Source organism: Marmota marmota, unplaced genomic scaffold, assembly GCF_001458135.2.
Source record: "Marmota marmota marmota unplaced genomic scaffold, marMar, whole genome shotgun sequence".
NCBI classification, from domain to species: domain Eukaryota; kingdom Metazoa; phylum Chordata; class Mammalia; order Rodentia; family Sciuridae; genus Marmota; species Marmota marmota.
Genome location: NW_026000005.1, coordinates 32,570,997 through 32,584,443, shown reverse-complemented (window position 1 = coordinate 32,584,443; position 13,447 = coordinate 32,570,997). Strand labels below are relative to the sequence as shown.

Genomic DNA, 13,447 nt, shown 5'->3' with positions numbered 1-13,447 from the left:
TCTATATTATATATATATATATATATATATATATATATATATATATATATTACATACATATATATATTTACTTTTTCTCTGTGTGTGTGTGTGTGTGTGTGTATACACATGAATCTAATAGAGATATCTATGTCTATATAAGGACCTAACAGATTTGACCCCCCTGAGGGTGTAGCAAGCCATTTGATAAAGCAAATGGTTTCTTGAGTCAGGTGAAACTGAATAGTTTCCATCCTGGGGTTCTTAAATCAGCCATGACTACTATAATGAATGGAGCACTGGTCAGGGTGTTAGGGAATCCAGCTTTTATTTGTGACTCCATTATTGACTTTATAGCCTCAGGCAGGTTAATTTCTATGCCTTGGTGTCCTCACCTATAAAACATGGATGATGCCTGCTGCTTTTCTATTTCTTCAAAGCATAGTGAGGATTAATGAGCCAAAACACAGAGCCTGTCTTTGTGGTTTGTACACCATGATTCTTCATTGTAGTGTGAGGACTTATTAATATACAAGGAGTGGGTATGAGACAGTGAATGAGCCTGCCTTCACAGGTGTCTTCTCAGAGAGGACAGGCACTTGTTTTAAATATGCTTACCTAAAGAAGTGACAGACTTAGGTTTATGTATAGCCCAGCACTGTCCAGTAGTCCTTTCTTTGGTGATGGAAATGTTTATATCAATGCTGGGCATTCAGTAGCCAGTAGCCATCTGTAGATATAGAACACTTGAAAATTAGCTATCGCTACTGAGAAACTGTACTTTAAAATGTATTTAATTTTTAATTAAATAGTTACATGTGATACAGTTGGGAAGAGGGGTTTATTTAACAAAAGAGAATAGGATTGATACTGGATAAAAAGGTCTCAGTCAAAAGTCAGATGCAGTTGTTAATGTAGTTCTTAGGCATAATAGTATGGTCTCTGTTTCTGAACATTGTTATATATTTTGTAGACTATTGATTATCATTCTGAAATACTGTCCCTGTGGTTTTTTGCTTTTTGTTTGATAGTTCTTGTTCACCTAATTGATCTTACCAGTATCCTGCTGGCCTCCTCCTTTTCAGATTGTTTTTCTTTAATTCATTACCCATTCTGCTGCCTGAGTATTTTCAAAAAATACAAGTTCTGTCAGATTAAGTATTTGCTTAAAACTCTTCACTTCCTCCCTCATAATGTTTTTAAAATAAACTTTAAACTCCAAAGTATGATTTTTAAGACCCTGTGTGGTCTGGCACTACTTACCTCTTCAACCTTGTCTGTGTTACCACTGAACCTCTGGTCCCCCTTTCCTATAAGAATTTTTTTTCACTAGCCTTTCTGAATTTTTATTTCCTTAAAATGTGCCAGGCTATTGTGGAAAAACGAACAAACAAAAAAAGCCTTTACATATGCTTTTAGTTTTTCCTCTGGAGTATTCATTTTGGTAATCAATTTCTCATTCTTTTGAGTTTCATCTCAGCACTTCCTTTTGGTTGCTTTTCCTGATTCCTCATGTTTGTCTATAGTGGTTCTCCCTGGTCACACAGTTTAAGTGCTGGTGTGTTTACTTTATATTATCTTCTTTTTAGATTGCATGTTTTATGGATCAGGGATCATGTTTGCCCTTCCAGGCTCAGCCAAATGCCTAATATAGTCTATACATACAATTATGTGTGGAGAGAATCATTAAGTGTTTGAACAAATGGAAATGTGGTATACTTTTTCCTCTTTTGATAAAAAGTCAGATAAGAGAGAAATTGCCTCCTTTTGCTACCAGCTTTACTGTAAGTGTGACAAGTATGTTGAAAACCAAGTTTCTATAAGTAATACTCTTTTTTTTATAGTAAAGGATATGGTTCCTGGTGCTTGTTTGAATAAATATCATGTGTTCCCAGGGAGAATTCTTCCTCTCTTGCCCTTCTGGCATTATGGTATGTTATCTTTTGGGGATTGTGACTGCCCAAGGCAATTCTTGTAGTATTACAACTTTTAAGGCCATTTTATCCCCCTCTCCAATTTGCCAGTGCTCTCAAGTTTAAAAAATATTGTACTAGGATTTTGGTTGAAATTGAGTAGGAATATAGATTGCAGTGGATTATTAAGGTTACTTTTTCATTCAAGACCCTGGTATGTTTTAAGTCTTCTGTTTCATATATCTTACAAAGTTTTTAATCTTTTGTGTATGTGTGTGTGTGTGTGTGTGTGTATACAGATACACATAACTATTTTTTGAGGTTATTTTAGGTATTTGGTTCTTTTGATGACCTAGTTAATTTAATGCTTTATTAATAAATATAACTTACTCCTGATATATAGGAAAACTATTGATTTTAGTCCCCTTCTTTACTATCCAGCCAACACCTTAAATATTAAGAATATCATTATGATTTATTAATTTTCATTTCTTACTACAATTGTCCAAGCATATAGAAGAATTATTGTAAAATAATGGCGATAGCTTGTTTGCTTTGTCCTTTATAAATTCTGACTGTAGGTTTACAATCAATTTGACATTGATATTATAAATATTGATGTTTTTTATTGTCCTGTGGAAGCTTCCTTCTAGTTGTTTACCATTATTTTAATAAGTCTGTATTTTATTAAATGACTTTCATATTATATGAAATGATCCTGTACTTTTTGTCTAGTGATGTCACAAATACATGAGACCCCATCTCATATATTTAATGTTGAACCATTCTTGAATTCTTAAGATAAACTTGGTGTGGTATATTGTTGTTATTCTTATTCTTATCATCATAACTATTCTTTTTTTTCTCTTTTCCCTTTTTTGAGGCCTGTCCTCGTTATGTTGCTGAGACTAGCTTCAGATTCCTAGTTGCCGAGCCTGGCTTCAAACTCTTAGGCTCAACTCTTCTCCTGCCTCAGCCTTCTCAGTAGCTGGGACTGTATGCATGTACCATGGCACACAGCTTCTTCAAACAAATATTTATTGTCAGTTCACTAGGAGTTTCGCATAATTATAAGTTAGAATAGTTTGAGATTTTTCATGTTTTGCATTTAGATTTTGATATCAAAATTATACTCTTAGTTTTTTAAAAGTAATCAGAATGCTTCCAGTCTTTTTTCTTCTGGATCATGAATAGAGTATCTTGCAGAAATAAGCTTGTACCCTGAGGTGGTACAACATTATCTATTTTGATAACTTACATATTATATGATTTTTAGAGATCTCTCCAATTTTGTTATTAGTGGTATTACTCTGAAATACCAATTAACTAATAGAGGAATCAGGCATTAAAGAGAAGATGGACTTTTATTTATCCCACTAAGTTTATGCTTACATAATTCCTGTGGGACTATAAAAACAAACTGCCTGTTTTGCAGTTTTATCTGAGGCTATGATTTTTCAGGAGGATGCCCAAGAAGATTATTGTACTGGTGGTTAGCACTGAACACAGCAATGAGACAGGGTCTGTAAGGAAATACCATCCCTGTTTTATTTCCCACATGTATAATGTTGACATCACAAACCCTTAAAACTTGAAATCTTTCTTTATGTATTTTTTAATCAGATGCTGTGGTAGTCTTTTTGTATACTGAATGCTAAAACAATATTGTTTCTGTTTTCACATATTTCAGGGCTCTGTAGCTAAAATATTTTTTGATTTTTGTTACACCAAATATATAAGGAAGCAGTAGTTCTGCTGAAAGCATGTTTGATAAAAGGACCATATCCTCACACATATGCAGATTTTACTCAGTATTTGGTACATGGTCTTCTTTTAACTAACAATGGGGATACATTCTGAGAAATGGCCTTGTTAAGTGATTTCATTGTTGTGTGAGCATCCTGTCCTACATAAACTAAGATGGCTGTGACATCATTAGGCAGTATAATCTCACAGGACCAGTGTTATATATGTGGTCATTTGTTGATCAAAATGGCATTATGTAGTGCATTTCTGTATTTTCGTTGAACTTTACAACTTTTCTGCTGCTATATGAATTTTAGTATGAATTATTTCAGTTAGAGGTAAACCAAACTATAGGAGTAAAATTTTTGTAATATAGTTCTGGGGGAGAGAGAGGGAAAAAAAAAAATAAAGACAAAATCCAACCTTGAGTTATTTTAGATGTCTTTAGGAGAGAGAAAAACTTGTTAGAAGAGGACTGGGGGAGCCAGATTAGAAAATTTTAAGGTTCTGGAATTAGATTGTAATGAGTGATGCCCAGACCACATGACCCTAATAGTGGAGGCAGTGCTTAAGAACTGTCTTTTCAGTAGTGTTTTATAAAATGTAAATATAGCTGAGAACCTTTTTGTAGCCCAGAAAGTGGGGAGAGTCAACAGCTCAGTAATATATTTAGGTAACTGTTAACGGAAGACCAGATATTAAATAAAAAAAAAAAAAGAAAGAATGGAATATTATCACTGCAAAGCTAATTGAATTAAAAAACTTCTTGAATATAGGGAGGAAATTTTGAATCTTATAAGGCATGATATCCAAGAATTAACCATATATAGCACAAATTAAAAATATAGTCAACACTCTTTATTTGCCATCTTCATTATGTAATTTATAGGTTCTCAGTGATGTCTTCCCAGCCCAGTTTTTTCCCTTAGAGGCTATGCTCGGATGATGAATATTTTTATTGCAAGGTTTTGGGGCCCTGAGTCGTTATGGACGGAATGACCATGCAATAGAAAGTCATGTCTTTATTTCAGATTTTATCTTTTTTTTTAAATTAATTTGAACATTTTTCCATCTTACTGTGAAGTCACATTTTAATAGCTTTTAATGTATTTTCAGCTTTTGTTATGTAAACTTTTTAAATAATGCTAATTCATTTAACTCTGAATTTACTTGTTTGTTGCTCAAGTAATTTACCTTTCTGAGCTAAGAATTCATTGTCCAAGAGGAAAGATTAGTTCTATTTTAATCTCAGATATTGAGAAAAATTTTTATATCTTTTATAATATTTATTATCTGGGAATTTTTGTATTGTTAACTGTTCAAAATCTTGTTGGCCATCCGTCTGCCCCACTTCTTTATGTATATCCCAGTGCAAACCCAGGACTAAAGTTCTCACCTTGTGGAAAATATCAAATGCTTTTTTTTATTATTTATTTAAATAATAGCTATGTAGGATTTAGAATTTGGTATTTGGTCTGCTATTAACAGACTTTTCCTTGGCAGAACATTGAATTCTTAGCTAGAAAATATTATATGGATCATTGGACCTATTAATTGTCTTCCTGTGCTAGTTAATTCTCTAAAAGTGAAATCACCTACAACAAGGATAATTTATGTTTTACAGCTTTAAGAAAACATGTTAACTTTTTTCAATGATTGTACTTTTTTCTGTTCACAATAGGCAAAATGACTTGAAAAATTAAATCTTTGTATTTGCAATTTTGTACTTGTTAATAAAGGATTTCATTTATGGACCATGTTGGCTTTCTGTCATGGGTGACGGGTTTAGCATTAGTAAAAATGCCTTTTTTGTATTTGCTTTTGCAGATTGGATGATCTGTGTGTTTGAGTACAAGTTTAAATTTGTACTTCTCCCTTTTTACTTGTGGTGTTTTTCACTCAGTGCACAGTTGCAAGCAGTTTCTACTGTGTCATTCCTGTAGGGAAAAGGACATTGAAGGGTTTTACCTGCATTGTGAACTTTGCCCTTGGGGTGAAATTGAAACATTAAACAATTCAGCTTAACCCTTCCTTTCCATCAGTCTTGGTGATCAGAAAGAATCCTGTTAGGAAAAGGATTTTCATTTACCTCCTTACACTCTTTAGATTTTACCAAACAGAAAATGAAAATCTATTCTCATTGTAATATTCAGAACACATGCTTCTTTACTTTTCCCTTACTAAACTTGCAAATTATCATTATAAATCCTCCATGAAGTATATCGTAAAATCGAGGGAAATGATATACTTCAGATATAACTTACTATGTTCTCTTACTTTCCTTTTTAATCTGTCTTCTGAAAATGCACTTTGACAATGTTAAGGCAGTTACTCAGACAATATGTCTGGCAAGCACTGTTTTAAGTGGTTTTGATGTATTAATTCATTTCATCCTTGTAAGTTTAGAAAATAGGCTATATTATTATTTCCATTTTACAGATGAAGAAACAGAGGCACAAGAGACTTAAATGATTTATCTAAGGTCACATAGCTTTTGATTGGCAGAGCTGGAATTTAAGTTTAGGCAGTCGGGTTCTACAACCCCTGCACTTAACCAGCGTACTCTGTTAGTGCCATCTCTCCTGTTTATGGCTGCTTAGGAAACTGTTCTGAGGTGGAAGTTCAGTTCTTGAACACCACCCCTTTGTTTTTACATAATGTGGCTGCAGCTTACACTCCAGAACGCCTCTTTACCCATCACCCCATTCATTCCCTGTGGTGCTTGTCTTACTCTCTTTCTTCACTTTCTCTTTTCTTATCTTCTGTTTCTGATTTACTGTGCTACCTTGCTTAAAGGCCTTCACATACACTTTTCTATTCTTATTCTACCTTCTCTTCATTCCCTTTTCAGGCCTTGGAACCTTTACCAGATTGCAAAGTCCCTTCTGTTTGCTTTTCTCTATTTTGCCCATTGAGCTTTGTGAAGGTAGAATAACCTTTTATCTCATTGGTTCTTTAGAGCCTAGAAGAGTTCTTGGTACATTAAAAAAAAAAAAAAGCTATTGAAATCGAATGCATGAATATTTTCCAAGCTGATTACAGACCATATGTAAAGAAGTGGAATAGATAAGAGTCCTGAGGTTGTAAAAATTACTTACAATTGAAAGACAGTGGATGGACAGCATTGAATCTTACTGGAAAGAACAAGAGCATGTTATCTTAGTCTAGTCATTGGAAACTGTTCTTCTTTATTTTCCTGTCTATAAAATAAGGGGCTCCTACTGTGATGTAAAGTCTCTTCAGTGTAACACTGTATCTTGTGAATCAGTGCATGCTGAGAAGTTTACATCAAATTGCTCTCTGGACAACAATGGTTTGTTCTGTGATGGCTGTGATTATTATAGATTAGAGTATATATATATGTATTAAAATTAATTTTTAAAGTGTCATGTTTTCTGCTTTATTAAATTATTTGTCATGCAGCATAGTTTTCCTTCTAATGGATCTAAATGCCTATGCTGTGTTATCTAATTTTGTATTTGTTTATACAGACTATAGAGCCTATAATAGCTATAGTAAATGATTTATATTTGCATGTGAAAGCATCTCACCTGTAGTGATTAATGATTAGGAAACCATGTTTTAAAATGTGAATATGAATACAGAAAACGAGAGTTGTGGAAAAATTCAAATATGAGTTAAAACATATTCAATTAAAAATACTCTGTGTAATGATTTGGTGTCATATTGAAATTTCACATCTTTCTTCATTGAATTCAGTAGCTTTTGATACTGGATCCATGTGCCTAATGTGAGTTCTGAGTCATTTATTTTCATTAACATTGTGTATCATTAAGGATGTTAAAACAATTATTCCACCAGTACATTCATTTTGTTAAGAATCAAGTCACACATTTTATTTACTTAGACCCATCTGCATTTATTTTACCAGTAATATATTTGGTCTGCGGCCTGTGGATTATACAGACAATGAAAATATGAAATCATTATTGCTGCTACCAGAGAAGAATGAATCATCCTCAACTAGCCATTGCTCAGTTGTAAGTATAGATTTAGCTTTGGGACATTTATATCTTTTATTGAAATTGGTTATGAAAGGAACATAATGGAAAAATTTCCAGTTAGCAAATGGCTTTCATTCACCAAACAATTATTGAGCACTTCCTTAGTATTAGCTACGGTGGATTCAGAGACAATCAGAGTAAGACTATCAAGAAATATTTATTGAACATTCTCTGTACTTAAGGCAGCGTTCATACAACAATGAATATGACTGATACAACCCTTACTTCAAAGAACTTGCCTGCTAGTGAGAAGCAGAAAAGAGACAGATTGAATAGATAAGTTCAGGGGACTTACTTGCTAGTGTGAGATAGAGAAGAAAGATAGACTGTGAATGTGTAAATATTGTAAGTATTATGGGGAAGGGAATCTGTAGTAATGTACACCAATTTTATATCAAACAGTAGGTTGTAGGATATGTGATTTTGGAGCTAAGGAGAGAGGTACAAGTGACAAAGATACAAGAGATAAAGTAGAAAGAACGCCTTTTCCTTAGGAACCCACAACTAAGTAGGGAATACAGATATAAAAATTTTACTACACATTGTAATAAATTTATAATAGAAGCACTAAAAATGTACAATAGAATCATAGAGAACGTAAAAGAAAACTTCAGAAGGGTTCAGGAAGAACTTCAGAGAGAAGATGACAGAAGTTGTCTCAGTCTTCAAGGTAAGAGTTTTAGCAGGCTATCTGTTAGAATGCTGTTAGATACAAATATTAGAAAAACTTTACACAAATGATTAAAGTTTTTAATTTATTATCTTAAAGGTGATCCCACCATAGGCTAGCTCTGCATTGTTTTACACAGCAGTTAAGGACTGTACCAAGGACCCAAATTCTTTCTATTTGCTTTGCCATCCTGTATTTGTAAGCTGTGTCCCTTTAGTGGTCATAGGATCATCGCCACAATTTCAGATGTGACAGTGGCCACCTGTAAAAGAGTCACTAAAACTTTTCCCAGGGATCTTGTTGTTAATTTCCCCAGTGTCTGATTTGTCAGAACCAGTACTAAATTTGTTTTGACATACCTTGGGCTTGGAAATAGGGTCAGATCTTAAAAGGTCCATACCTGGACTTTTGGTAGTATGGAAGCAGTGAGGAATGGGTTTTGTCTGGACAACAACGTTGTTCACTTTTATTAGTCTTAACATCGTGAAGAAAGCAGTTCAATTTTAAAGAGCAACTGCTAGGAGGAAAGGAGACATAAAGAACCTTAGAAATTCAAGGCACTGTACAGTGTAGGGTGAGAGGAACTGAGGTTTGTTAAAGTGGAATTTGGGCTAAAGAACTGGGTTGGGATCAGCCTGTGAAAGGCCTTGAATTTCTTGATAGGGACTTTATACTTACTGGGGACCTTTAATGTGTTTAACTGGAATGGGGTGGTCTGGAGGACCCAGTTTTGAGAAGGAAGAGATTGAGGCTGACAGAGAGACTATTGTGGTAGAGTTCAGGTGTGAAATGGTGAAGCCTGGAATTGAGGGTGGTGGTAATGATGTGGAGATGGAGAAAAGAAGGAGTTTGAGAGAGAAAGAAAGAGTTGGTGGACTTGCTGTATCTTGGTAACTGCTCAGATGAGGGAAGGGGATAAACTGAAGGAAACACCATTCCCAGGAGATTTCCTGTCTAGGAAGGGCAATGGATTAGTGATTGATGCCTTGTTGAAGTTACAGAGATAGCTGAGGTAGTTACAATTTGATGTGGTCATAGGTTCCATCACAGGCTAGTTTCTTTTATAGTTGCAAGCTCTTTATCTTCTGCTTTAGACTGCAACCTTATACATGTGCTCCAAATTATAGTTTTGGAAATGAGCTAGAAGAGAACCTAGAAGTCAGCAGTTTAATTTATTCCTTTTACAAATGAGAAAACTGAGACCTAGAGAGGTGTTGCTTTGCCCGGGGTTATTAACCAGACATTAAAAAAAAATATTTCTTAATGGACCAGTTAGAACTCAAATTTCTTAAGTCTTAGGTCAGTTCTCATTCAGTTCCACCATACTTAATAACTACTTAATGCTACTTATTTTATTCATTTATACTTGAACTCTCCTGGCAGAACACAGCATATCAAAGTTGTCATTTGTCAGTGTTCCTTTTATGTAAAAGCTGAAGAAGGATCATATTAAATGTGTCAGAAATAAAGATATCTTTATGGTATTCTTGGAGTCTGAGGATGGCAATGCCTTCAGAAAATAAGGATTTTTATTATTGAATATGAGAAATCTGTACTGTCATGTGGATATGGCCTGTGAGTATCATTTACTGTCTTAGTGGTTGATAACGAGGCTGAAGAAAAACCATTACCTGATCACGAGTGTCAGTTGAAAGCATAGCTTCTTTATGTAGAACCCTTAAGATGTGAACTCTGGGATCTGCTGCCCCCAGGCATTTTCTGCTCACCTTTTTAAGCCATATGGGCTGCCTTTGAGTCCACCAACTATGTTCTCTGTCAGGTCTTTAGCACTAGTTGTTTTCTTTGCCAGGAACAGATGTGGGGAGCCAGATGTTCATGTGACCTATTTCCTCATTTCCTTCCAGTCTGACTGTGCCACTCCCTGTGAAAGAGCACCTCCCAAGGTTGCTCACCAGCTCCCTCTGTATTGTCATACCACAGATTATCTGGTATCAGATGTTTTTACTGAATTGTTTTTTTTCCCCCTGCTCCAACTAGAATATAAACTCTGTGAGGGCAGGGACTGACTATCTTATTTACTATATTAACTCTGGCATTGAAAACAGTTTCTGGCATATATTAAGGGCTTAATAAGTATTTATTGACTGTGTGCAGGAGCACTGTAGTGCCCTGTTAGAGGCATGCTTGTCCCTAAAATGAGCACAAGTGCTTGGTGGCTGGGTCTGGAATCCTTTCCAAGAAGCTGCTTCAGGGAATATCAGGTGAAGGGAAGGGTTGATAAGTATTAGTTAATGACTATTTGAAGGCATTGCTTTGAATCTGAGAAATATTCTCTGATCTTAAAGACCAACAAAACTGCAGGCCATGTTCATTTGGGGATTTCTCTGCCCATGATCCCTTTTGAGCATCACATTTATTTTTTTATTCTTTCCAGATTTTTAACTCCATTTTTATAAACTCATCACTAATAATAATTATCTGAGAAAAGTACCACATTGAATTATTATTTGAGTAAGAGTGAGTTTAATGCCGCTGAACAAAATGTCTAATTTCTATAAAATCAGGGTATTGAGCTCTTGGATTATTTCTTGAACCTCTTTGGAGCCTCCTGGTTCTGAGACCCTTTCTTATTCAAATAGAATCCCCAGCCCCCATGCTCAGTCCCTCCCTAAGTCAAATGTGTGCTTTGGCAGCTGTTTGCTTTATATTTTATTATAGCATTCCTTCACTATGAGAAATTAGTTTCAGTTTCCGTTTTTTATGGAAATTTTAAAAACTATGATGGGAAAATGCTTGACCCACTTTGGTAGTTTTCTTGGTACAGATAGTATAACATGCTATATTTAGATATGATATCTTTCCACTTTTGTGTTTTGTGCAGTGAACTAATTTAGCTGAAATAGAGTTATATAAGTTGAAGAGTAATGTATTCTATTTAGAGCTAGTTTTATGGCACTTATTTGCCTAACTCAAGATTTTTTGACATACTGTTTTTTAATATTATCATCATATAGTAATTGAACAATTATAGAGTATATTGAGTGTACTGAACATTCTCATGTTATAGAGTGTTTACAGTGTTTAGTTATGTTTACATCGTTTTGTAATTTAGTGACTAGGAAAAATGCTTATAGAAATGTGATTGTAAATTGGTGTGGAATATGTACCATGCCCAGTAAAACTGTTGCTATTGGAATTTGCAATGAATAAGTAAGTATGCTAGTTGAACTTTTAAGTACTGAATACTATTATTTTTAAAACAAAATCTAGGAAAGGCAGCAGAGCACAACAGACACTAGGATGGCAATTTGTAAATCAATGGATGTGTAACTGATGTGATTCTGCAAGCTGTGTATGGGGTGAAGGTGGGAGTTCATAACCCACTTGAATCAAAGTGTCGAATATGATATGTCAAGAAATTTGTAATGTTTTGAACAACCCACAATAAAAAATTTAAAAAAAAAAATAAATAAATAAATAAATAAAACAAAATCTATGCAAATCTTTTAAAAAATGACTTATATGCTTGCTTCATACATAGTAGAATCTCATTTAATCTTTTTTGAGGGAATGAATAATGAATTATTGAAATTAGCCTATTTATAGATGTAGCCAACGACTTAAGTATAATATGAATTATAATTGTTGTGCTGTGTGAAGTGAATACTGACTTTCTCCCAGCTCTGTGGGCTTGTGCCTTCATCATTCTTCTCATGTACTTCAGAGCTCTGGAAAGCCCAGATGCCCAGTATACATACATACACAAAGGGCCCTGTGGCTCATGTTTGAAAAGGACAGTATTGCATTTGGCATTTTATCCTTTAATACAGCAGTACTGATTTAACTTTTCTTCTTCACTGGATTATTATTTCTGTTTCATCAGGTAGCTTTTGGAAATTCATTCTAATTCTATTTATTAAATTTCTATTAGCTGTTCTTTAGCCACTTTGTCATTGTTTCTTTGCATCTTCCATTTCTAATCTTTAATGACATACATTGATGTCTTCTCTTTATTTTTGTATCTTTTTGTCTCCTAAACTCTAAATATAATTGTTAAAATAAAAGTGTAAGTCTTTGTTAGAGTACTACTTCCTCTCTCATGAGTGACATGGACTTCTCACTGTTATGGATCCAATCTCCTAACTTGAATTCTTTTTTCTATTTTCATTTTTCCTTAGCTTTAATAAACATTTGTCTTCTTTGAGGCCATAAAGCTTCAGTATTCTTTGACTTTACAGATAATCTCAATTTCAACTAAATTGAACAAGCTGAGTTTAACTCTGTTGAATAATTGGAGGAGGCAAAGAGAATTGATCATTTTAATTGATACTTTGGGTTTACCAGTGACAGACTAAAATTTTAAACCCTACAGAGATCTGGTTTGACAACAAGGAAGAACAATGTCCTGGGTAAAGAGAGCTAGCCCAATTTATGTTTTCTTGGGAGGAAAATAAAGGAACAGAGAAATAGTTACTCAAATATGTTGAGCATCAGGGACGTGAGTGTAGGTTCAGTAGACGTTATTGGGAATTATTAAATAGAGTAAGTGAAGTAATGAAATTCAGTCTTTTATCAGGTGACATCCTGTTGAATGTCTCTCTCTTTCTAAATTTTACTGCTGTGGTATTTCCTTTTTCACTAACAGGTGAATACTGGGCAGCGTAGAGATGGACCACTTGTGCTTATAGGCAGTGGACTTTCTTCAGAACAACAGAAAATGCTCAGTGAACTTGCAAAAATTCTTAAGGCTAAAAAATGTGCTGAGTTTGACAGTACAGGTGAGGATTTTGATTTTATTTTTGGCAGAAAAAAATTTTAAATAGGTAATCACTTTGGAAAATTAACTTGGTTAACTTTGATATGCTTTAATCATTGCGATATATACTTCGTATCTTGTAACAACCTAAAATGTTTTTGTAGTAATAAACTACTTACAGGTTTATTGTTACTACAAAATGTGAAGTTTGAAACCTTATACATGTTTTAGGACAGTATGTCAGAAGAACAAATTTATGGGTTTGCCAGTAACATTAGAATGCTATGTAATGCAGTAATTCCTCAGTTATAATTTGAATATAACAGAAAATTTGCATTTGCTAATGTGACTTCAACTTTACTATTGGTAAACTATTGATCTAATTTTTCATGTTGAT

The 13,447-nt window shown here is 34.1% G+C and overlaps 1 protein-coding gene across 1 annotated transcript in view; it reads left to right on the top strand.

Annotated features, from left to right (window-relative positions):
• Positions 1 to 13,447, top strand: part of Bard1 (BRCA1 associated RING domain 1) — a 64,442-nt gene that overhangs the window by 33,609 nt on the left and 17,386 nt on the right. Inside the window, exons 6-7 of the mRNA XM_015480995.2 lie at positions 7,531 to 7,639; positions 12,940 to 13,072. Of these exons, the coding sequence (XP_015336481.2) occupies positions 7,531 to 7,639; positions 12,940 to 13,072 (242 nt within the window). The remainder of the gene's footprint in view (positions 1 to 7,530; positions 7,640 to 12,939; positions 13,073 to 13,447) is intronic.